This window comes from Anoplopoma fimbria, chromosome 19, assembly GCF_027596085.1.
Source record: "Anoplopoma fimbria isolate UVic2021 breed Golden Eagle Sablefish chromosome 19, Afim_UVic_2022, whole genome shotgun sequence".
Classification (NCBI taxonomy): domain Eukaryota; kingdom Metazoa; phylum Chordata; class Actinopteri; order Perciformes; family Anoplopomatidae; genus Anoplopoma; species Anoplopoma fimbria.
In genome coordinates this window covers 24,451,357-24,478,488 of record NC_072467.1, presented here as the reverse complement: position 1 = coordinate 24,478,488, position 27,132 = coordinate 24,451,357, and the positions used below count along the sequence as shown (strand labels likewise).

General features: G+C 36.8%; 1 protein-coding gene across 1 annotated transcript in view; it reads right to left on the bottom strand.

Moving 5' to 3' along the window:
• swap70b (switching B cell complex subunit SWAP70b) overlaps nt 1–27,132 on the bottom strand; it is a 30,757-nt gene that overhangs the window by 2,596 nt on the left and 1,029 nt on the right. The window contains exons 2-10 of the mRNA XM_054619529.1: nt 24,615–24,755; nt 14,928–15,101; nt 12,565–12,792; nt 11,790–11,936; nt 11,080–11,188; nt 9,709–9,890; nt 4,150–4,257; nt 2,673–2,839; nt 674–872 (exon numbers count right to left, since the gene is read on the bottom strand). Coding sequence (XP_054475504.1) covers nt 674–872; nt 2,673–2,839; nt 4,150–4,257; nt 9,709–9,890; nt 11,080–11,188; nt 11,790–11,936; nt 12,565–12,792; nt 14,928–15,101; nt 24,615–24,755 — 1,455 coding nt within the window. The remainder of the gene's footprint in view (nt 1–673; nt 873–2,672; nt 2,840–4,149; nt 4,258–9,708; nt 9,891–11,079; nt 11,189–11,789; nt 11,937–12,564; nt 12,793–14,927; nt 15,102–24,614; nt 24,756–27,132) is intronic.

The window sequence follows — 27,132 nt, the reverse complement described above, 5'->3', positions numbered from 1 at the left end:
AAGAAAGGTTAACCTATTTACTAAGAATTTAAGTCTTTCATTTTTTACTAAATGTAGACGAGTTCAAAGTCATAATGTCATTGTGAGTTCTTAAAAGGAGACTGAAAACAAAACACAGATTACAGCACCGATAACACATTTTCATTCTCTGCTCAGGACACCATTCCTCCACTATACATAACCAATAGTTGTTTGCTGCTATGTAAATGTGCTGAAAGAAAAAAAAGTATGTGTGGACAAATCTGTTTTATAAATATTTGGCATTTCTTTTCTTCACTTTATGTAATATTTGTACCATGTGCTTTGGTAAAGATGCACTCCAAGATTTTGTTATAAATTCAGTTCCCAAAGATCAACAGTGAGAGATCTGGTGGCGATAATCTGGGAGTGCTCCTTTAACCAACAATGATCATTTCTCAGCATTTTGTGCATTTTTTTGATCTACATGACTTTATCTTTTTTGAAATAATGATAGATGGGGTGGAGCTGCACATAACTATTTTCACTTGTTCTTTTCCCCTGCAGGTTCCCACTGAGCCATACTGTGGTAAAGTTTACTGTAAATTGATTTAACCACATTTCTCTTGCGGACTGTTTGCTTCTGCTGGTCCCTACACCACCACCACCACCTCCACCACCACCACCACCTCCACTGTCACTGCTGTCAGCTGACCTGGTACTGCTCCAGCGCCTCCTGTCTCTCTTCTTCCAGCAGCTCCAGTTGTTTCATGGCCGCCTGCAGGGCGCTCTCTTTGGCCAGACGCTCCTTCTCCAGCTCCTGTTTCTCAGCCTCCGTCTCTGAGATGGCGCGCTGCTGCCGCAGGTGGAACTCCTCCAGCTCTACCCTCTTTGTGGCCTCCTCCTCCAGTAACCTGCTCCACACAGACATCAACATGGGTCAGTATAATAATCTTGTATATAGGTTTTTCACGTCCAGCTGGTTTAATAATAACATAAATCGAGCAGTATGCGTGCAAACATGCATTTTCCTTCTTTTTAAACTGAAAAAATATATATATATATTTTAAATTTCTTCTTAAAGACAATGAGCCGCTCTAAAATAAAATAAAAAATGCAATTTCCACCATCACCACAAACTGTATGTATATGTATATATGTTTAAAGTAATAAATGTATCAAATTCCAACCCTAATATCTTAATTTAAAAAACAGTGTGGAAGAGGTCAGGAAAACGTTAATCAGTCTGAGTAATAAAGTTATACAACTAATGTGTAAATCAGCAGTAAGGTGGAGGTGTTTGTGAGGTGTCAGTGTGTCAGCAGGTGGTGCTATAGTGCAGTTATGGACTGTTTTTTAAATGTAACTACGGACTTCACTTCTGGATAAATGTTTTTGCATTCTTTATATTCTGTATCAAACACACTAAAAAGGCAGCCAAAGATTTAAATATCCAAAATGTAAGACCACTGTTTGTATACTTTGTTGTACCGGATGTTTTGGCTTTTGAATGCATTTAATCTTGCATCAACTATAAACTGACAGAACAATTGGGAAACCACATTGGCACATAGCACACAGGAACTACAGTGTTGATACTGACGAAAGGTAGCAAAAACCTTTAATATGGTACAAAGTTTGGTTGAATGCATCGAGTATGGCTGATATAAAGAAATGATAATGGACTGGTCTCTGTCTTTTTAAACACTGGTTTAATTTAAGGACCCTGGTCAGTACATCAGTTAAACGTGGGGTGGAAAGTAAATGTCAGCAGAGAGGAAGGAAGGAGGAGGGAGGAAATGTGCTGGAGAGAGGGAAGTTGAATGTCTAGCTGTGTGTGAGACTCTACCCACGTGTTTGTTTACATGTGGTTTCATTTCTGACATGGGCAACTTTGACTATATGATAACAAACATCTCGATACATCTGCAAAACTTGATATTATCATGTACGTGTGTTTTTGCTTTGACAAGCTGTGGGAAACAGGCATTTCCTTACCTGTATTGATTCCCCACCGTTGGTTTGCAAGAGATTTTGTGTTTGTGTCTGTGTCTGTGTGTGTGTGTGTGTGTGTGTGTGTGTGTGTGTGTGTGTGTGTGTGTGTGTGTGTGTGTGTGTGTGTGTGTGTGTGTGTGTGTGTGTGTGTTTGTGTCTGTGTCTGTGTGTGTGTGAGACTCAAACTGGCACTGTCATCTTCTGTATTTGGTGAGCACATTTAGCAACAATTCTATAAATAATGCTTTTTTTTTTTGTATCAGGTGTGAAGACAAAACAATAGTTGTGGCATCATTGAAGTCACTACTGTGGCCACATTTCAGAATGCCACTAAGATAAACGCAGTGGTTCTGTCCGATTTTAGACTGGATTCTGGTTTGTCTCTCTGAACACTTGATTTGCACAGCTTGTGTAGTTGGTTTGCTCTGTCACTAGTATGTCCAAATTTACATTCATATTATTTACTTTGTTTAATTAACCTGCTGGTTTCTGGCAAGCCAACAACCACATAAAAACAACTACTTGTTAGACTTCGATTGTATACCTGATCGACTTTCCTCAAACTCTGTGTGCCCAAAGTAGAGACGAAGATTTCATTTCCACCAATGTATCCCTTATTGTTTCCTAATTTGCAGAATATATTTGTGCACAGCTTGATGATACATTGGGCAAGACACTTAACCCCCTCCACATCGGTGTGGACTTTTTTATTGACTCACCGTTCCTGCAGCCTGCGGACGGACTCCTCCTCCTGTCTGGCGTGTTTCTCGTCCTCCAGAGCATCCTCCAGTTGACGGTACATGTCCTCCAGCTCCCGGACCCGCTGCAGGTACTGCTCCAGCTCAGTGGACTTCTGGGCCACCTGCTCCTCCATCTTCTTCCGTACCTGTCGAACCGGGAAACATACAGAGAAATACTTTATCCAAAAGGTCAATCAATTATTTAATAAGTTATCTTAAAAGGAGTACAGTAAATATTTCAGTGCAGCCCATAAAAGGTAGTCAGTGCTCTATGCTAACTCTTTAGCACTGTGATAGTTTGTGTAGTACACACATTAGGAAGTACACCTGCCTGTGATTAATTGCCGTCTCACTAGAATCTTGAAATTTGATTTTCTGCTAAGGTATTTACAAATCAGCACAGAGATGAACATAAACTTTATCAACTACTTTATTAATCGATTCATCTTTTCGGTTATTTTTATCAAGCAGACAACATGTCAAACGTTGGCTACTTCCTGCTTCTAAAGAGCGAGAATTTGAAGTTTTTTATATCACTCACTGTGATTTAATTCTTATGTAATATAATTGTAATGGAATTTTTTCCAAATTATTACGTTATCATAAAGTTAATAAGGAAATGAATTGCTGATAAAATACTAACTTGTTTCAGCTCTATGTTGAATGAAGTTGTGTTTGTGTTTTTAAATGTTAAATCTAAAAATACACAGTGTGTTTCACTCTGTCGAAGTAGATTTTATGTACAGATATGTGCAACAGATACATGTTTTGAGGCTCCGGTCGGTTGTATTGTGATGTTTTCACACTCAAGTCCTTTCAAGAAAAAGAGCCATGAAGTCACTGATGGAAGATAAACATCTTCTGCAGCCCCACATCCACGCTGTGCACTGAGCACTGAGCAGATGTTATCAGCAGAGGCAGTGAGTGCAGTGTAGATGTCTGTATGGTGATGGTGACATTTACCAAACTAACCTCGCAGTAACAAGTACACGTCTCCAATTACAATCAGGCAGCAAAGCCTGTCAATATTAAGCTACATAGAAACGTCTTACCCACAGACTGAATTATTAAACGTGAACTGAGGACAACACAATAAGGGGCCTCTTAAATAATCAAGCTCCAAGACAAAATCAAACACACTGTTGCATTGGCAATGAAACAACAAGTTTCATTCAGTAAATGAAACTGGGAAGAGCTTGTGGGGCTTAAAATAACTTGTCTGCTGTTTCAGCATCACTCTGAGGTGTAGTGTGTCTTTAGGTCTATTTCAAGTTGTTCTCCTGAGTTTCTTTTTCTCATTTCATTTAAATCTGACACCTGTAGATAAATGTCAAATACAAATATTGTACTTAAATAATAATAAAACCCCTTCAGTATACCAAGGAGAGGAATCTGTATTTAGGTTGCACTTGTTCTGACATAATGACTCGATGGAAGACGACGGTGAGTGACGTACCATCTGCTCTCTCTCCAGGTCCATCCTGTAGCGATCCTGGAGTTCAGTTTGGGTCTGAAGACGCCGTTCTTCTTCTTCTGCTGCGTTAGTCGCCGTCTCCTCCAGAGCCTGGCCAAAAGAGAGAGAGAGAGAAAGAAAGAGAGAGGTCAGTCAAATACAAAAAAAGGTCAGATATTCCATGTAAATAAAAGCACCTTTTTACTTTCTGTCAACATGTTTTCACAGTTAAATTCATGTGAAATTTAGAAAGTAAAGAATGTTAAACATCTCAACTGATGACTACGCTGTTTGTTTTAGTTTGAAGGCCCAAAAGCAAGCTGTGGCTAACAGTTATTGTAAGCATAATTTGCAAATAGTTATTTAAATGTAATACTTTTATTTAACAAAGAAAGAGATGCAGGCTCTAAAGAGGAATTGAGAGTGAATATTTCTGCAAATTTAAAAAGAAGAAACTGAAATTCAAAAGGTCAAAGATTGATATAAATGATAAATGGAGTGTATCACTTTGTCTTTCTGCAAAAAACTTCATACTATAAACTTTAATGCAACCGACGTACAGGTTGCTTTCATCGTCTCAATAAGTTGACGACAGATTGTAATGATTTGATGTGAATTCTTGTCTGGATAGTTTCTCCTGTAGAAAAAACTAAGAAAGGATTTTGTCGAGTCAAAACACAAATCAGTGGTCATGAGCAGATATATCGTCAACCTCAGCAACCTCAGCGACATAGTATATCCTCCCTTAACCTTCACATTCATACACAACTCAGACATTTATGCTTTAACATGTGCCTTTTTTTCCCTAAACAATAGGAGTTGCCATCGGTAACCATTTAGAAAGATTGGCAACCAGGCTTGGCAGCTTTTTAAAATATAAAAAAAGAGAAACAGCAAAAATCAAAATGTGCTCCCCCAAAAAAGTGATATTTAAATATTACTGTTGCAGTCAGAACCAGACAACGCTACACGTGCGTTTATCCCAGCATCTTTGAGCTGGACGGACAATTATACCGCAAAGCATCAGTTAAAAAAAACAAAAAACGTGTGAGGTGTCCATTTCTATTCCACATTTTCAAATGTTTTTTTTTACAGAAGTTAAAACACTTTTTTTTGTACATTTAAGCAGATGTAATAGGGGAAGTTAATCTTTAAGTAAAGTTTTATGGCTCGTTGAGCAGTAACCTCATGTTGACTCAAGTATGTCACCCAGCAGTGAACTGTCTTAAGACTATATATAACAGCATAGTGTGAGAGCCAGGCTGCCTATTGTGTGTGTGTGTGTGTGTGTGTGTGTGTGTGTGTGTGTGTGTGTGTGTGTGTGTGTGTGTGTGTGTGTGTGTGTGTGTGTGTGTGTGTGTGTGTGTGTGTGTGTGTGTGTGTGTGTGTGTGTTCATTGTGCTATCTATTTGAGACAGGACTTTCACCTCAATGGCAGATTGTTGTGCATTCATTAGAGAGCAGTGTGACACAAAGACAAACTGTTGTTGTCTGTATGTTACAAAACTACTATGTGAACTATTTTGACTCTCTGCTGACGGCTGCAACATGCAGAGTGCTGCACTGTACTTAAAAACAATTACAGTAATTGTGTTTTTGTAGTTATGTTAAAGGATATTTAGATATAAAGGAGTTTTCTTATGCAGCTGAAAGATACATTTTTTGTTTGCTATAACGCTTCATTTAAGTGTTCAACAATTAGAGAGAAGCAGCTGTTAGCAATTCAAATCTTAGAACTCAAGCTCCCTCCAACAAAGCAAACTGGTGATTTTCTTTTTATACATATTCAAAGTAAACAAAGCAATGCACAGCAACAAATCAAACTGGTGATTTTCTTTTTATACATATTCAAAGTAAACAAAGCAATGCACAGCAACAACAAAATAACATCTAACAAGTTGATTTAACTAGTTCTTACTCTCCAATATTTCTTAGATTTAGAGATGCTAGCTGTGAAAACACCAGTGACAATAATATAAATACTGTAAGTCAAGGGGCCAGATGAATAAATGATTTCCCCTCTCATCAACTGTTATTTGTAAAAGCAGAACATGCAGCAACATGTGAGGCGAAAACCTCAGAACAGGATGTCAGTGATACGATGAGGAGAGGGAGAAAAAAAGAGCTTGAATCTAAACATTTAAAAGTTGGGGTTTTGTTTTTAATCATCTCTAAATATTTACCCTTTCTTTCCTGTTTTACTGCTCTTTTAACTTTAATTATTAATTACTTTGTGAAGTTTGTTTCATTGATTATGTATCTGACACTGATGATTGAAAGAGAACAGCCAGTGACGGCTTAGAGGTGATGAATGATGAATAAAAGGTGCCATAAATATATGTAGCAAAACTGAGCTTCCTCTTTGCTGTTCTTTTTTTTAATGATCTAAAGCCTACAGTAGAGCAGCAGGCGGAAGTTATCGATGTGAAAATCATAGAGAGTCATAAGAGGCATCTCTATTTATTTAAATAAATGAGGCCTGTGTTTGCATCATGCTTTTAAATTATTGATATTTATTAAACGGAACCATGCGTATGTCAAGCTTTATGTTTTAGTCTAAACAGTTTTATGAATCTTGCCTCAAGAGTTCATAATTTTATATCACATAAACTCTGAGCACCTCAGCCATAACTTCTACCTTTACAAACGTATATAAAAGTATTTAGTTGGTATATTAGTTTTGATCGATACGAAGTGTAAATTCAACCTAATGGTTATGATTGAGGTTTAAGTTTGCAGTGGTGTTGAACAGGACTGCTTTATATTGAATGAAGTCATATTGAACAAACATGAGCAATCAGAAACACATTTCAATATAATGCAGTCCAGTACATCACCATCAACACTAACTATGACCTCAGTAATAAACATACAGTTGAATTAAAACCTCAAAAAATGACTTTATTATCTTCCTAAATGTTGTATTTTTATGGCAGATCTGTTGTATTGGATTAAATTAAAATGTATATGTGTATCTAATAAAAAATGGCCAGGGAGTGTTTATTCAACTAAACCAAAAATCATGAAAATAAACAATAATTTTGCATTTAAAATTGCATTCAAACCTGTTTCAAGATTACTAATAAGCAAATTACTGAATTGTTGAAGTAAAAATGTAAATATACAGTATATTTCAATCCTGACTTCCTTTAAATCATCACTCTAAAAGTTTGCTCTCTTGTCATATACGGGGACAAACATGTCTGGGTCAAAAAACTGCCATTAAACTATATATTATTACTTTTTTCACACTTTCATTGTTATATATTTTAACTAATAAATGTCCCCCAGTGAGGTTAAAGGGTTAACCCCACAGCCATTCACAGTGTTAACAGGAAGCAGCCATTAGTCATCAGTATTTGGAGAATCAACATAATCACAACCCGTCAGACAGCGGCGTTAACAGACGGGAGTGTGAATCAGGTTTAGGGAGGTTTTACTGGAAAAACATGTTAAATGGAGACTAATACTGCTGCTCCACCTCCACTTCAATACACATTCATCCGTTTGCAGCCGGTGACAGACTATTCATCATCAGAAACTGATCTATTATTGGTATTCATGAGCTGGAAGTGAGTTTTTAATGGGACTTACTTTAAATTCTGTGTGTTAGATAGTGTGACTGAAACCAGCAGTTTGTCATTCATAAGAGCTCTTCAGATAAAAACACTTCACTCTAAGTTTGTTGTTTTAAAGGTGTGACGTTACTGCAGAGGAATGTGGTTGAATCAGCTTTAAGGCTTTTGTTGTGATGACATCAACAGTGCTCATTGAAACTGCAGCGATTATGATATATATATATATATATATATATATATATATATATATATATATATATATATATATATAAATAATGTATTACCTTCTACCAAAACATATTTCCTTCCTCTGATTTTACAAGCTCAGTGGAAGCAAAAGATTTCACACGTGACATAATGAAGTGAATGTACTTAAATCACTGTACTTGCATACAATTCTGAGGTAATAGTATTTCACTTGAGTATTTCATTTCATGCAACTTTATTCTTCGCAGAGGTAATCTTTTTAAATGTTCTTGTTAAAGCTTTCGTTACTTTACAGATTCAGCTCATCAACACAAAATATAAATCCCCTAATAATTAACGTGGTATTTCTAATAGATTGAACTACAGAGCAGTATATAAAATGTATTGAAAGTACCTCCATATTTACCAGCTGCAACATTAAAGTGAAGAACTCATTAATGCATCACTGATTCTAAGTCATGTAATATATATATTATTCTGAAATTAGCCATTCTGCATGATGAGTACTTTTACTTTTGGTACTTTAAGTGTATTTTGATGCTAATACTTTTGTACTTAAGTTAGATTTCGAATGCAGGACTTTTACTTGTAACAGAGTATTTTTACCCTGTAGTATTGCTAACTTTACTTCAGTAAAATATCTGAAAAGTCCTTCCATTACTGACCTGATACCAAGATGTTTATCAGAAACTGAAACACTGCACAACGCTTTGAAATATTATAAAGAACAAACTTATCACTGCGGTTATTATTTTATCTAATCAGGAGGTAAACGGTAGAAATGTCATTTCAAAGTTATCTAGCAGGAATTTCATTCAGCAAGAAGTTGAGCCAGTTTTTTTGCCAGAGCTCTCCACATTTGCCTCTACTGGTTTTTCCACAGAAGCCTAAAGGTCAGTTTACAGCTGAGTCCATTATAAAAACCAACACGTGTGTCTTAAATACACACCCAGACTGAAGTCCATTTTAAGTATATTTGGGAACAACTTGTCTTCCTCCTCCGGGGCACTTTAAGCTTAAATCTTGGACTGCTTCCCGCTTTAATAACTTGTCCTCGTTGTGTTCTTTGAGTACAGGTATTATCTTTTTCTTTTTCTATCTTAGGTTTAGAAAGTTCCCTCAAGGGAATTCCCTCAAACTTCAGTCACCAACAGATTCCAGTGAATTCCTGGACCGCCCCTTTCCTTTTATTACGCTGTAAGTTGAACTAGTTTTCGGCGTTTATAATTTCCAGTTAACATGTTGTTTTTCTTAATATCACCACATTGGCCCCACAAGCTCTTCCCAGTTTCATTTACTGAATGAAACTTGTTGTTTCATTGCCAATCCAACAGTGTCTTTGATTTTGTCTTGGAGCTTGATTATTTAAGAGGCCCCTTATCTTTGTATGTTTGTTTTGGCTGAAGTTTGAGTCTCTTAAGTCAGAGTTTTTCCTCTTATACAATATGTATTTAACATTTTAATAATGGAAAACAACCTCCACAAACTGATGTTTTTTGGACAAAAGGAAAAAGCATAAACACGTAGAAGTTCTGATTTCTGAAACCCATGCTAGACTGAGGAGAATCTCTCTGACATACACACTCCTTGTTTGCACTACAGGTTCAATCTTTTACCACATCATGTGATCAGGGATTCCTTCTTGCCCTCCTCTTCCACTCTTCCACGCTGAGCTATTTTACTACAAAAAGGAACCGATCTCTCTGACCAGACGTTTCCTGAGCAGACGGGATTCACAGTGTGTGTGTTTTATTTTTATTCTTTATTCTTTCCTCACCTTCCTCATGTTCTCCAGTTCCAGCTGTTTGGCCTCGTTGGCCAGCTGCAGCTCGCTCATCCTCAGCTCCAGCTCCTCGTGCTCGGCCTGCTGCTTCAGCCTCATCTCCCGACGCTTCTGACGGGCCTCGCGGTGCGGCGCCGGACGGCCCTGACGCAGGAGGCTCACACAGGTCTGAATGGCTGAGAAAAAAAACACGGAGAAGACTTATAATAAGGTCCAGATAATCAGTGAAGAGCTGTGAGGCTTTGTTTTAAAACATTTATGTGAAAAACTGTGATATATTCAACATCAATATCGTATTAGAGCTGAAACCATCAGACGATTAATAGATTAGTGAGTAGTCGACCGCCAATCAAAGGAATCACCAGCTATTTTGATCAGTTAGTTGTTGTCAATCAAAAATAACAAATATTCTAAACTTCCAGCTTCTCACATTAGTATTTGCTCTTTCTTACTTTCGTTGTCATTTAACTTGGGTCTGCAGAAGTGTATATTTCACAATTTTTTCGAGGTTTGATGGAATACACGATAGATTAAATTAAGAGTGATCTGCAGATCAAACCTATAATGAAAATAGTTGAAGTTGAAGCTCTACTTTTTATCCTGAAAGGAATCAAGTAATGAAACAGAGGAAGAAAAGCCTGGTCTTTACATCTAGTTACATTTTTTGTGAAATCAATTTTGATAACGATTGGACCGAGTTTTTAAAACAGACAAAAACTGCAATGAAGGAGAAGGATTTTGTATTTAGACATAACTTAATTTCCCATCAAGATTAATAATGACTCAACTTCTTAACTTGACACAGCTCAAATAGAAAAAAATCTCATGAGCAGTTTTTGCAGAGAAAACAAAAACATTCACAGTAACTGATAATAAAGCTTTGGCAAAAAAAAAAAAAAACTAGGTCAAAAAGTGAACATTTAGTCTTATAGAGTGAATGAGTCTATCATGTCATGAGTCTTACAGCTACGGAAGGAGACTGCTTATCTGATAAATAATAAAAGTTTATTCAATGAGTTAATAAGTGACAGATGGGAAGGAGAGAAGGAAAGGTTTATTATTTTATTGTTTACAGGAGAGGTTTAGAAATCAATATTCCTAGACTTCCCTTTCTGAGTTTTTATTATTCTTAGACTTTCATTTAGTTTATTTTGTATTTAAATGTATTTTATCCTCATCAATTTTAATTTAATTAATTTTGAAAATGTTTCCTTTCTATTTTTCTCCATTCATGTAATTTTATAAATAATTCACAAAAATAAAAATTTGCTTTAGAAACAATATACTGTGTTTATTATCTTCTTTGGCTCAATAAAAATATAATAATAAGAGGAATAAAGCGGGTGCGGTGGCGTCACGACTCACCCAGAATCCACTCGTGTTTCTTCTTCTTGTCCGACGCGCTGATTTCAAAGGTCTTATGAGACGACTTGATGAGGAAGAGACACTTCTTTCCTTCTTTATCTTGTAGAGGCTGCAGAGAACAAAATGATTACATAAGGCTGATACATACAATATATATTATCATCCAAGGGACTTCACCATAACTGATAATAAATTACATGGGAATGGACCCCCTAATCTGACCCTTTTTGTGTCGTAAATATTTGATTATTGATAGCCAGTTAATCATTATATCTGGTTAGCTGACATCACTGTACTGTGTTTAACACAATTGATTTGATTGATTCGTGTTGCAGCACCAGCTTCGGACTTCAAGCTTAGATCTGTGTATCAGATGCAGGTGGTATACCTTGATTATTTAAATTTGGTACAGACAAGAACATAATAAAATGGTAAAAAGACAAACATAACTGTCAGTGAATAAGTAAATTAATAATAATTTTAATTTAAAAAATACCAAAAGAAATAAAGAAATATCTATTTTTTTTAATTAAAAGTGGTGGGAGAGTTTTAATTATGCCTTTAGAGTTGTAAACACACATTAATAGAGACTATATTCCTGATATTTTGTACATCCTGTTCTTATATGAAATTGATCACTATGAATGCGAGCAGGCTGAGAGAAAAGCGGAAGAGTTTTCGTAAAAAGCTAAAGGTAAAAAGGTTCTTGCCTCCACACTGTAGTTTCCGTCCAGTAAGATGTCTCCTTTCTTCTCGGCCAGGTCCTCGCCGACGTAGTAAGAGATGGAGTTTGGCTTCAGCATGAACCAGCGCTCCGTCCAGTTCTTCCTCTTGTGACCTTTCTTCATCATGTAGCCCTGCAGAGAGAAAGAGAAGAGGAGGACGTGAATCAGGGTAATCGACTTGTGTGATCCAAACATTTACAGTAACTCAAAAGCGTTGTAAAGTGTAAAGTGTCCAAAGTGAAATCCATCATAATTTTATTTATGTTGACGAAACTGATGAGTTATTTTAATTTATAAAAAAGACTAACTCTTTCAAACAGCTGAATCACTGTCTTCAAATTGAGGACATTGTTTGCGAATCTGTAATTGTATTAAGGTGATGACGCCAGAAAACAGACATGTTATTGGTGTATTTTCCACCATTTTTAATCATGTGACCAATATTTCCAGACATGATTACCCCTGAACCAGGTCCATCCAATGATTGAAGACCTTGAGATGTGGGTTAAAGCTCTGGAAGACGCTAGTAAGTTAACCTTTGAGTTAAGATTACAAAAGAGACAGAGTGTTTGAGGATGGCTAGAAAAAAGAATCCTGTTTTTGTTCACTTCTGCATCAAATCAAAGACATGTTTCAGTCGGAAATAAATGCATCTGTCATTATTGTAAACTTCAATATGTGCTTGGTGAGAACGACGTAGTTCAGCGATCGATTAGTGACGGAGAACCCTATCCTCCCTCTGTGCAGGTGCGCCTCCCACCTGTTTGAGAACGTCCATGATGAGCTCCTGGTAGACCTCGTTGATGGCCATGGAGAGCGTCTGCCGGTCCACGCCCTTACTGAAGTGACCTGACCCCACCAGCCTGATGAGCTCCCAGGCGTTCAGACTCTGCTGCTTGGAGTTCAGCTGCAGCTTGTAGTCCTCGAAACGCTCCTCCACCCAGCTGCCCCCCATCGCCTCCGTCAGCTTACGCAGGAAGTACTCAATCTGTGCGTGGAGACGAATCAGTACGTTAGTGCAAAAAAAACAAACACAAACACCAATTAGATTTTCTACTTTTTTAATTAAAGCTGATCATTTATATTGAAGCCAACTGTCCCCGTCCTGTATTTTTCCTACTAGTCATTCCTACATGGGCTAATTGGAGCACATAAATCAACATGTCTTCCTGTGATTCAGCTCTGATGTTTGTTTCACCCAACAATAAATCCTCCAGAGTTTGTATAAAGAACAGGAAGCTTGAAACTTCCTTTTCTGCTCTTGAGCAACAGGCGTTTGTGCAACTAAAATCCAGCTCTCAGTTGATGTCTGTGTGATCTTCAAATGAACAAAAGCTCATTTAAATAAGTTGTGAGCGGACAGGGAAGTTAACACCACAAACATTGGCTAGTTTAATTCTACTTAGATAATTCTACTTCCCCCATTTTGACCAGTAACCAACCGTTTGGGACAAAGTGCTTTTCCAATATTAGGCTGTTACTGGTGACAATGGACGGTATATTAAAGGAGATTCATCAGCCAGAGCGCTGAAAGTTCAGAAGTTAGTTACATTACATTACATTACAGTCATTTAGCAGACTGACTTACAATCAGTAGTATATTACATATCATTCACCCATTCACACACTGATGACAGGCTACCATGCAAGGTGCCACCATCAGACTCTAACTAACATTCATGCAACATCCAGTCCACACCGATGGCAAGCCTTCAGGAGCAACTTGGGGTTAAGTGTCTTGCCCAAGGACACATCGACTGTCTGATTGGAGAACTACCTTGCTCTCCACTACGCCACAGCCGTAGTTCTCAGATGATAGTTGATGAATTAGGACCCTAATATGTGGACCTGAAATCAGCTTTCTTGCTGCCAAAACAATCAGAATTTTTTTAATTGTGCAATTCTCGAGTTTGGAAGAAAAGTAATAAAAGTTTAGAGCAGTGAACAAACTGCAACCTTCAGTAATGATAACATTAAATACAACCTCTAAATGTCTAACTGAGTATCCAACTACACTTACATCAAATGTTTGGTCACATTGGCTCACATTCTCCCGTTTTCTCTTAATTTTTCAAGCAAACATTTCCGAAAACTACAATCAGGAAACCCTCTTAACTGAAGACATCGTTCAATTTCTGAAGATTTTCTTTGTTTTACACTAATGCATTGAGCTGTGTTGCATAAAGGTTACAGCATGTTTTATATTCCACAAACTAAGGTGTAGAATTATTGTGTTGGTGTAACGTAACGCAACAGATATTGTGTTGGCACCGTTATATTAAACATATTAAAACAATACCCATCTCTAGTCGTGATCATTTCAGCTTGAGGTTGAGAATCTGCAGCGCTTCACCAAATGTTTTCACTTAATTAAATATAATTTGAAGCCTAAATCATGTTTGTAAACTGCTCTAGCAAATTACGTATGTTAACTAAATGACTTTTGGTTATAAAAGGGTCAACAATGGGTTTATTAGACACGAAGAAGCAGTGGTGGAGGAAGTATTCATATCTCTACTTTAAGTAAAAGTACTAATACTCTTGAACATCCTGCATTGAAAAACTTGAGTAAAAGTATATAAGTTTAATGTGGAAAACATATTCAAAGTATAAAGTAAAGTAAAAAAAGATTATTTATTTTAAATATATAATTAAATAGTTGTAGGAAAAGCAGCAAATCATCATATTTGTGAAGCTTGAACCATAAACCTTCGGTCATTTTTGCACTAAAATGTACTTAAACAATTCTCAAAAAAAAGGTTCCCATCCTTCTTATTGTCAATCGTTTAATTATTGAATCAACTAATTGTTTCAGCTGTACTTGAATAACCTGTTGGGTAGTATCATTTATATCAAAATGTCATTCTTTAGAACCTCCCTGTATATTTTGTGTGCAGAATCTTAACTAGTACCCAAGATCGGTCAGATAAATGTTGTGAAGTAAGAAGTAAAATATTTCCCTCTGAGATGAAGTAGAAAATGGCAAAAGAAAATACTCAAAGTACAAGTTAAATGTATACTTAGTACAGTACTTGAGTAAATGTACTTAGTTACATTCCACCACTGCAAACTGAAGTCTGATACCGACACTAACAGTGTAATGCCGCTCCGTTAACGTCTCACCTCCTCAGTGACGATGGTCAGCGGGTATCTGTCCTCGGACAGGAAGTTGAAGATGCACCAGATCTTGAAGGCGTCGTTGTTGGAGATGAGCAGCTGGCTCTGATCCAGATTCTTCCTGGAGCTCAGCGTCCAGCACATTTTGTTGAAGTCCTGGAGGTCAAAGTTACCAGTCACCTGAAGCAGAAAAACAACGACGTCTGGTGAGTCAGTTTGTTTTTCTAGAAAGCAGTTCAGTTTGGAAAGAGACATTCAGACAAGCAGACGACACGGATACAAAACTGACGAGACGCCGACCCATTTCAAACCCTTTCTTATTTTACATCTTTAAAGTAATGCACACAAGTTTCATGTTTCTAGAAGTTTTGAGCCGAAAAGTGAGTCTTTGCCTATGCCTTTATTTTGCCCACTTGAGTAGTTTTTAAGAAACCAGTAACAATTTTCAGTATTTAACGATAAAAAAGCAAAGAAGTCTGTTTAAATTGTTGATTATTGTCCCCTTAAAAGAAAAGGAACATTTTTATTTTAATTAGTTTTTAATTTACACTTTCAAATTACTCAGCATTTATGAAGAGTTTACAAGTTGCCAGGTTGTGAAACATCCCCCTAATTGATTGAACTTCAGGTGGCATCAGATGATCAGGACCAACATCCTTTTATTATTAATTTATACAGTACCAGTCAAAAGTTTGGACACACCTTCTCATTCAACTACTTTGAAGAATCTAAAATATAAAACATATTCTGGTTTGTTGAGCATTTGTTTGTTTACCACATAATTCCATATGTGTTCCTTCATAGTTTGGATGTCTTCAATATTAATCTACAATGTAGAAAAAAAAAAAAAAAATAAAGAAAAACCATTGAATGAGAAGGTGTGTCCAAACTTTTGACTGGTACTGTAGATCAGTAAAATATTAATAAATGTTCAATAAATGAAGGGATTTTTTCACAACCGTATTTCGATATTTATTAAGGGTAATAAGATAAAAGATTAAGATTAGATAGAACTACTTTTAATCCTGAAGAGATTTTTGTTTATAAATAAATTAGAAACAGGTGCCAAATGGATATACTTTTATTAAATATGTTAGTTTTGAAATATTTTAAATATATATGAGAGAGAAAATGTCTCAAGTCTAAAAAGACAATGTCCTCAATACATAGTGTTTACAACTACACATGCTGAACCACCAGTGAAAACCCCGTAAACACAATTTATATTTATATATTTATAAATGTTGACGTATATTCTCCCCTCCCAAAAGCAAAATGGGAGGAAAGCTCTTGAAAATAAAAGGTACAATCGGTGCTTTGGAGGAGAAATGTTCTCCTTGAGCCGCGGAACAGGAGCGTCTCCATGGAGACTCCTGGCAGTCGTGTGGATGAGAAGCACATCTCGTTCTGTTGGCAGTCGTCCCGTCAAACAAAAAAAAAACAACAACAACAAACAACTCAAAATTCTCCCACCGATCTGAAACTGAACTCACCGAGCGTCACATTGTAAAAAAAATCCCACTATTAGAAAAAACCCAATGCGGTCGTAACGGAGGTTTGAGCAGCCAGTGATGCAGAACCTGGTTTCATATCTCAACCTGTTCTCCTCCACACGTGAACTGACACATTATGATAACATAATATTATCTTATATAATAAACAGATGAGTCAAGTAGGAGAGCAGCAATAACATCAATCAGTGATAAATTAACCGATTTTGCTCTTTTATTTTGTAAATTGAATAACTTTCTCTGACAGTTTATTTGAATTGAAGCTAAGAAAGTATTGTAAAGTTATCAGGAGTGTATTATTATTATTAATAATAAAAAAACCAGTATTCCCACACTACGTAAACATTAAATTAAAGGGTCTTTTTTAATGAAATATTAACTCGTATTAAGTGAAATCTCAATAAGAAAAACAGAAATATGAAATGATATTTGTAGAAATTGGACAGATCCAACTTTATAACAAAAAATCGTTACAGTTTAAAGTATATATATATATGTCTCCATGAAGCGTGTTGATGAGTTTGGGTAATGTATACTCACTTTTTTCTTTAAGTACAAGTACATTCATGGTAATTTAGTCATTTTTTCTAAAACCTTAAAGCTCTACTGTTGATCCTATGAAGTAAAAATCACAAGTCAGAAATAGATGGTTGAGATTTCTGATATTTATATGGTGTTTATAGTTTGTTAGGCTTATCATTTGTATCTTTATCAACTGAGTAAGTGGATAATTGTCATAATCATTATCATAATAAACCCAAATATCCTGAATTCTCTCACGGCGGTTTCATTATTTTCATTTTCTGTGCTCTGTGAGGAGAAAAGAAAAACATTCAGCTCAAGTGAACAAACTGCAGTTGGAGAGAACTTTTCTAAAGCGACACAGGATCTGATGTAACTCTCCATTGTGTTGATTTAAGAGTGACTGTGCCTCTGTGGAAACTGTGATTCTCCTACCCAGAAATCTCTGAAGCAACTCAAGTCTTTTAGGCTTGAAAGTTACGAATAAAATGTTTGTAGTTTAGTCATTCAATTATTAATAATTTTCCCTAAAGAGAATCTGTTGTTACAGTTTGAATGAACATCAGTTAAAATGTATTAAATGTCTTTACAGCACTCAAATCACTGCTGCAGAAGATTATACTTCTATGTACTCCCAAAATATAAGTAAATACAGTGTACAATGATGCTGTGATATACATTGAGACACATCTCAGCACCATAAACTACAGCCTCTAGAATGATTGTAGTTGAATCACCACCAAGTTTTAAAATATAATGAATATTATAACCTTCATGGAAGTAGGATTGTTAAGAAGTTTGTTGCATTAGATGGGATCAGGTTTAGCTAATAAACTGGTAAAGAAGTGCACTGAAGTCACAGATAAACTTGAGACAGCGACTCACATCAGACTTAAGTCATAAAATAAGCATTTTAAGACTTGTCTCGAGACTTTGTAAGCACAATAAGTAGGATTTGTCTGTTGTGGTTGATAAACAAAACATTCAAAGATGGCCTTAACCTCAGATTCACTCTGGTTTTGGAACGATCTTTGTCCAGGTGGTGCTTCGACTCGCTATATTTTTTTTTGCTTCTGTGGCAGCCATTTTTGTAGCATCCTCTTGGATCGCTCATGGTTTTTACAGACGTTCATGCCCACAAACGTCCTGAACACAACAATATTTTGTTTTTGTATCAGTCTGTACATTATTTATTTTAGGAAAATCCTACTTATTCTGCATTTAAAGTTTTGAGTCTTCAATTTGTATCTGTGTCCTTTTAAGACACAGAATAAAATAACATAACACAGTGACAGGCGGCACATTTGCATATTAACTACAGATTGAAAGGACTTGATGTCAGCTATGTAGTGACATTATTAGCTTTAAAAGCAATATGTTCAAGTGTAGCGTCATTCAGAAACCAGTTTTCTTACAAAGAATTCAGACTTAAACTAAACTCTGAAGTTAGAGAGTTCAATATAATGCAGGAGGGATTTAAGAAGTTTCTAAAGATGTTTTGAATCTTTTATTCCAAAGTGAAAAACTGTCAGCGTTGGAATCCGTTAAACGCTTTATTTAACTAATGCGTTAATGCTCATAATCCTCCTTGTTTTTCTCATCCTGGCTGTCCTGCAGCACCTCTTCTCACCCTCTCTCTGAAACGCTCCGTTGTAGCGCTTGCTCCTCCCTCCAGAAAGCAAAGTCTGCACTGATTGGTCAGCTAGCCTGCTCTGTTGTGATTGGTAAACGTTTCACATTTGAAAAAACTCTTCCTCTGGAGCTTCAGGTACATCTCTCTCTTTTGTTGTTTGAGGGCCAAACTAGCCGGAAGGAGTTTTACGTCACTTCCGTAACATTGTGACCTCATAAAGTTACATTGTGACCTCATAAAGTTACATTATGACCTCATAAAGTTACAGAAGTGAAGAAGATAATTCAATGGAGTCGTTTCAGGAGCTCAGGAGCTTCTGTGGGGGAGGGTAACTCCTTTTAGGCATGGACTTCAGGTTTTACACTCTACGGATCTTTTACATGTACACAAATATATATAACACCCTAAAGAAGAGGGGAAAAGAGGAAAAGCATAATAGGGCCACGTTAAGTAAAGCTGAACACAGCTGCTGTTCGACACTAAAGATTGATTTTTGGCGGAGTGTCTCTTTTGAAAACACTCTTCTGATTAGATACCAACACAAATAAAACTAAAGACTGTCCTCCTGTTGTTACTCAGCAGCATCAATGTGTCTCATGTGAGGATGATGATGATGATGATAATGGCTGTGTTCAGGTTGCCTACTGGTTTGCAAATGAGTCAGCACAGATGACAGTGTGGATTGTTCTTCGTCAAACATCGCTGTGTCATTCTCGTCCTGTTTTTCTTTGTCCTCGTGGCTCGCTGGCTCTCTCCATCTTTTTCTCTCACTCTCTCTTTCCCTCTCTCTCCCTCTCTCTCTCTTCTCTGAAACAAGGAGAGCCTTGTCAGCGCTGCCTCCCCTCCTTCTCCAACGCCACATGTTCATTAGGATTCAGGCTCTGAATCTCCTGCAACCTGCAGAACCATTTATAACTAATACAGAAACTCCACAGAGAAAGAAACTAAAAATGAGACAAAGATGTTTGGTTGATAAACAGCAAGACAATTTTAAATAAGAGCTTGTAACCAGTCGAACAGGATTATCAGCCTTTAAATCAAAAGGGTTTGATGCTAATTAAATATTCACATGACAGCAGGCGGATGATCAGACATGATATGAAATGAAAGTCATTTTAAAGAAAAAAGGGGAAATGAGTAAAGAATTTTGAATCGCTCCAAAGCACAAAATGACAAACAATCTGCAGGTGTTGGTTATTCAATTTAGGGAGCAGTTCACCCATATGATCAAAACTATTTATAGTGAAAGGATGAACTGAAGGATTATTTTATATTGCAAATCACACGCTGAAAATGGGGGCTCTGACCTCATGAAAAGTTGACTTTCCTGAGATACAGGTCAATATTTCCCTCACTTAACTCTAGTTGCATCTAGCAGTTAGTTTTTGGTTTAAATTATCCACATTTTGAGCCATCTGTCTTTGAGATTTAACCAATATAATCCAACAACAACTACTTATAAATCACTATACCTGTGTGGATAAATACCACATCAATTGTTTTAAAGTTTATTACCGAAGGAGCCACACTGCTTGGATTTCTCATTATTAGACATATAAAAGGCAATGTTATTTGTATTTGTACATTATGAATACAGATTTGAAGGTGAAATGTTCAAGTGAAGAGTTGGATTAAGACTTGAAACTTCCCTCTACTTCAAATTAGTTTTAGATCAGTTTAACTAATAAACTAATTGAGTTTTGCCGCCAGTTTCTCCAACTTTCACAACAAATTTTTCACATAAAAAATAAGTAAATATCAGAACCACTGCCAAATGAATCACCTCAAAAAGAAAAACTACAATACGAGCAGAACAATGTGGCGTTTGAGTGAAGCTGGCCGGCCTGCAGCTGGTCATTGTGAGGAGTGATCGTTGGTATTTCAGGGTCACAGAGGATCACTTGTTTCAACGCTTCAGCAAACCACAAAGTGCTGAGTCATAGTCTTCACTGTCACTGCTGACTTATCAACATTCTCTAAATGTTCCTCGTCAACCGAGCTCCACGATCACACCACTCTGAAATATCTGTGACCGCCGGTGTCCTCAGATAAAGTAAAATATCAGTGGAATGTGTTTAATGTTCTGGTGCATTGTAATTGACAAAGTAACACACACACACACCCACCCACCCCCACACCCACACCCACACCCACACACACACACACACACACACACACACACACACACACACACACCTACCTACCTTACAGTGATGGAAGTAGCAAAACCACAAAGTAAAAATACTCCACTAAAGTAAATTATACGTGTTCTGCATTTTACTGCTGTAGACGTTTATGGTCGTGCTGCTGGTTAGGGTAGTTTTAATCTACATCAATGCATTAAACATATTTTATAAAATCATCTTGTGTTTGTAGTGTCGTTATCCTGAGAGAACTACGTATACGAGATAAGAAACAGTCCCGTTTTCAGCTTTGTAATGATGCATTTTCCAGCTGATCCATGAAGCTTTTTAAATTGTTTATTTATCTGAAGCAGTTGGAATATTTTCTCTTCACAGTAGAACCACATTCAAAACCACAACATTTGCAGATTTGTGGTTATCTCTGGACAGAGAAAGGGGATGACATTTTTTGCACTTTTTGCACATTTTCTGCACACAGAAACACACACACCCACACAGAAACACACACACCCACACAGAAACACACACACCCACACAGAAACAGGTGTGAGCTTTTTTTCTAGTTTTATTTTTAAAGGTTTCAGTTTTTCAACACTATCAACTCCATTCATGTGTAAAATAAGACTCCTGTTGTTCTGCCTTTTGGGTATCTGGTTACATCACACACACTGGCACACACACTGACACACACACACACACACAGTTTCCTTGTGTGACCGGGTGGAGTTTCCTCAGGAGTGAGGGCAGTTGAATATACTGACCTACGCCCTCCTCACTCTCCACGGCCCGGTCACCAATGGGTGGGTGGGAGAGTTGTATGTACGGAAAAGTACATAAGAGTGTGTGTGGTTGTCGTTTTTTTTAGGTGGGGGGGGGGGGGGTTTATTGACGTCTGCCCATGACGTCCTGAATCCTAAAATTCAAGGACTTACATTTCCTTTAAGAGAAGTGAAGAGTGGAGTTTAAACCCTTAAATGCCAACAACCCTCCAGTGGGTCAGTAACGCTGTGCAGCCAAATTCATCTCAAATACACAGAACTATATTTTTTGAAGTTGAGATCCCAAAGTTTCAAAAGATACCAGAAATGCGGGTCTGAATTTTGGGGGATATGTGTATACAATGGTGCCCAAGACACCTGCGTCTTAGCTTTAATGAATATACTAAAAACTATGACAATGATTAGACAATTTAACAACCTTAAAAGTAAAAAAAGGACTCTGTATGTTAAAAGATAAAAGTGTGTGGTTCTGCTAAACATAGACAACAAATGATGTCGTTGCCAGTTTAACAAGTCAAACAACTTTGTTTGACTCAACATACATGGATGTCCTAAGAGCCAGAACAAGGAACTAATGAGGAAACTTTAAAGATCTTTCAGTTGGAATTAAAAAAAAACCAGATGAATCATTTCTGGTTAAAAAGGTTTCACCACTGACGATGAGAACTCAAAAGCAGCCACCTGTATGTTTGACGTCATCAAAATCCAAAAGGGGAATTCACACAATACACAGTTAAAGTCTCATTGTGTAACAGATTTATCACAAAAAACTGAGAAAAAAAACAAAAACATGATGTCACTCGCAAAGTAAACATCACGAAAAAGATGAACTTTTTAGTGTCGTCTTAACTTTTGAGACTACCTGATAAACTAAAGGTTGTTTAAAAAAGACACTTTGAAGTACCATAAAGAACAACACAGCTCATAAACACATACGACCTCTGACAAACTCTCCAAACTGTAACGATTACAGCATTTACAGATGAGACATTCAAATTCAACCAATAACATCCATCAATGAAAGATAGAATACATCTTACTAATGATAATAAATCATGGAATGACAACAAAAACTCTTCAAACAACAATGATGACAAATTTTAAGATTTAAGATTAAGGCCCCGTCTGGACGTATACAGATATTTTCCCCTCACTTAAATTAAAAAATATATATTTCGCCCCACAACAGAACGACCTCAAACACTTGCCGGTCCAGTAGTTGGTGATAAATTCCATGTCAATGATGCATCAAATACCAAACAAGATGATATTAAGCATGCACAGCAAGCTTATTTTTATTTGCAGTAACTTAAACAACAGCAGGCGCCAACTTTCATCAGTTAAGTGGTGCACATAAATATCAAGCAATGTAAAGTAATCATTAGACCAAGCAGTTGGGATTGGGAATGTGCAAATCGAGGATGTGACATCATCATTTCCCAAACGCTCTGTTTTACACGGATACAGAGTAACTGGAGCTTTGAAATTTTTCAAAAATCACCCTTTTAGTGACCTAAAAACAGAGGCGACCAGTGTTCAGAAAAGACGAGCATAAATCAGGGGTCAAAAGTTCTGGTACCTTCAGGAGAGTGTTGCCGTGGTGACAGCCATTCAGCAACGGCTAGTTCTGCCACGTTATGACATCATACGACAAGAATTCCAAAACAGCCAGCAGGAATTCTATTAGTGTTCATTGCTGCCTTTTCTTTTTATCTCCGATTGTCACGATTCCTGGCTAAACAGTCACCATTCATGCAGTGACCCGTTATGACATCATCACAGAGGGACAGACAGGCAGCTCAATGAACCGATTCAGCGTTCAATAAGCACAATGACCGATGGACACAATAGAGATCGTCACCAGCACAATAAAGGAATACCAGGCGTCAATCAATGGTCTTCTATAGTCTAATACAATAGTTTGTCACCAGCGTCTTCAATGCAGATTTGCTGCGTCACATCACAACAAATACCATTTAAATAGGACTAACATGTAACCAGGCTCCAAACTCCAGTTCTGCCAAGTGAAGCCAATGCTGAAGTGTCTTTAAACTTGCATTCTCTCTAGTGTCCATCAGGGGGCGACTCCTCTGGTTGTATAGAAGTCTATGAGAGAATGACTCTACTTCTCTCTTGATTTAACACCTCAGTAAACATTGTAAACATGAGTTTATGGTCTCAATCTCTAGTTTCAAGTCTTCTTCAATACAGCATGATGTTCATGTCGTAAAGTATGCTCCATTTAGAGTCAAATAGACCATAAAGCAGGGTATGCTTTAGGGCACGGCTACCTTGTGATTGACAGGTCACTACTAGAGCCATATACGCCATCTCTACGTTAATCCTCCGCAGTCCAAATATGGTAATTTCCGTTCTTCGGTTGCAAAAAAACAACAACGCGTTGACGACCGTAATCCAGCCTACAAACCAATGTGTGACCTCACAATGACTACGTCCACTTCTTATATACAGTCTATGCAATCTAGTATTCAGATCATCTGTAGTGGCCATGAATTTGTTTAGAAGATGATGACCAATCAAACTCCTGAACTGGAAGTCAAGAAAGTCTTTGCAGTATTATTCATAGTCACATTTCACCGACATAGTTCTAGCCTCAATGGATCAATTATAGTGTCTGATTAGGACCCCTGTAATTCGTAAAGATTACTTTTTCTTTCCAAAAACAAACATGCAAAAGGAGGTAGTAGCTGTTTTTAAGAGATTCCTCTCAGCCCGGTGTAAATAATGCCGTTACACACATAGTTTCTGTTTTAGTTCTCCTGATAATGCATCATCCTCCTTATAAAGAGGTGAAGAGTCACAGAGCGCTGACTCACTTTGACTGGAAGAAACCTCATGTCAGAACCATCAACCGGTATCGTTTCCTCTATCGTACGGAGAAATCAGATGTGTTTGTCGAGTATAATATAGGGAGTGCAAAACCTCAAATCTCTATTTCTGCTTTATAAATCTGTGAAATGTGTCCACTGCATTTGACCCCTCATGCCATTGTCATGACCATTAGCAGGAGCATAAACAGAACCACAGAAGAAAACCACACTGCGTCTCCTCAGTCGGTAGAATAATCAGAAATGTTTCCAAACCTTGTCGAGGATGAACTTGTTCAGGTACGGCATGTAACCCTGGGTGGAGACGGGACCCTCGTCGTCGTCCTTAAAGTGCTCCTCCAGAGCCACCGGGTCATGAGGGATCTGCATCACTGTGCATAAGTTATGGGACAGCACCTGGAAAAAAACATTATATTAAATCATAGCTTAAAGGGCTAACAATTGTTTTAATTTTGCAAATAATCTGTGGATTCTTTAAATTAAATGATTCATCATTTCATCTAGAAAGGAAACAGTAAAAAAAAATGCCACAATTTCAAAGAGCTTGGGATGAAAACCTCAAATATGAGCAAAATGTTCATATTTGAAAGACTGGTACCAGAAGATGTTTGACTATAATGATTATTAATATCAAAGTGTTGTATTATTGATTACTTTAATAGGATATGAAGCTAAAGGATCTCATCTGTAAAGTTTTCACTCTACACGCAAGGACTTAAATAACAAACATAGAGATACTCGAGGAGAAAAATACAATTAATGTTTTTGAGGAACTGATTCTTTTCCAAGAAATGGAAGATAAGGAAGACCTTGAAAGAGAACTCCATGCAGCAAAAGCAGAGATACTCGCCTCTCTTTTAGTCCTTTTTATGGATCAAGCTCACAATTTCCCAGGATGCTACTCAAAAGCAAGTTATGTTTAAATCAACCCTGCTAAATGCTAACGTCAGCCAACGTAGTTTGTAGTCTTGAGACGATAAACATGGCTGATGACACGAGAAGTTTGTCTTAGACTTGACGAAGCATTAAACCTCGGGCTTGCAAAACAATCATTTTTATTTCTGATTAATCTGGAGAAGTTTTTTCCTATAAATTAATTATAAAATGTCAGAAAAAAGTGAGAAATATCCGTCACAATTTCATTTCAATTTGACATCTCGCTCTGTTCGACCAGCAGTAAATAAAAAATATATATATATATATATATTCAGTTTACTATCATAAAAGACAAATAAAAGCTGCAACTTTCACATTTTAGAAGCTGAAACAAACAATTTTTTGAATTATTGCTTAATGAACGAATAATTAACTTATTGTTTTACAATTAAATTGTTATTTTACAATAAACAAAAGGACTTAAAGAGGCCATATCCGAGCCATGAGGAGCAACACATCTTATGAAAACAAGTTGTAAAATGTTTTCTGTCTTTTAACAGAAAGTTCGTCTTAGTGACCAAAAGTGAGAATATCTCTGTGTGTGTAAAACTACGAGTGTGAAACTAAATCGTTTCCTTTTTTTCTTAAATACAGGTGTGAGGTCATCACGGTTCAGTGACCTCATCACACTAACAGCGTGGTTTCATTTTTGGCATCGTCTGTCTTTAATGTGAGGAGCATCTATCTCAGATATATAAAATTGAATCTGTGTTATTTAAAAAGGACAATCTTTGATATTTCGTCAGACCTCAGCCTGTGTGATGTCAAACACATGTCAGGAAATACTTTGTCAATCATTGATGCATTTTGTGTTTTCCTGTATTTTTCAAGAATGACGACACGTTGCATTCAGAGAAACGACAGAGTGACAGTTTGTCCCGTAAGAGAAGAAGGAGTTCTTTCATCACATAAAACCTGTTTGGTTTTCTGAACGATTTGGTGTAAAAACTGGGTCGTGTTTTGGTTAAAAAATATCCAACTAAAGATGAACCTTTGCTCTTCTAGATTCAAACGCAGTTGACCTTTATTGTTGATTGTTTTTCTTTTTAAACAATAACTGCTGAACAATGTTTGGCTGACACAGCTGGAAATATGTGGGTGTGTCAGGTTGTACACATGTCAATTGTTCACAGGAACATTTACTTTTGTTTTACTCATTTACGATCGTTCCACTGATACTGACTCCATTTTTCTCCTGATGAACAAAACATTTAACCAGTTTTCCCACTAAAGGGCTCAATTATCTGACGTTAACAGGAATCAATTCTCCGATTGGCACGTTTCCAGACTGAGAATACTTTGTGACATGGAGGCTAGTTTTTGTGGTTGCGGTACTTGTACTTCTTTCCCTTCTTCTCTACTACATTTTCAGAGGGAAGTATTCTACTCCACTACATTTATTTTACAGCTTAAGAATTTGGCACACAAAACATGAAAGTATACAAGTACAGCTAGAATGATCATGAGTATTTGCTACTTTTCCTGCAATTTAAACACATTTATTTGTAATAATGCTGAGATTTGGACTGTTTGTTTGACAAAAAGAACATTATGAAGGAGCCACTTTGGGATCTGAGAACCTTTAATGAGCATCTGTCACTATTTTTTAGATTTTTTATACAAAACAATCAATTGATAATTAGAATAATCATGTCAGAACCTGTCAGAAACAAAACAGTTTTCAAATGAGCTCCAACTCAACCAGTCAAATCCTTCTTTTGCACAAGTAATCATAATCTAAAGATATAATAAACAATAGTATAAAAGTCACAAGGACAAGTTCTCTGCAATGAGTACTTTTACTTTTAATGTAACATTATTAAGCACATTTTCCTGA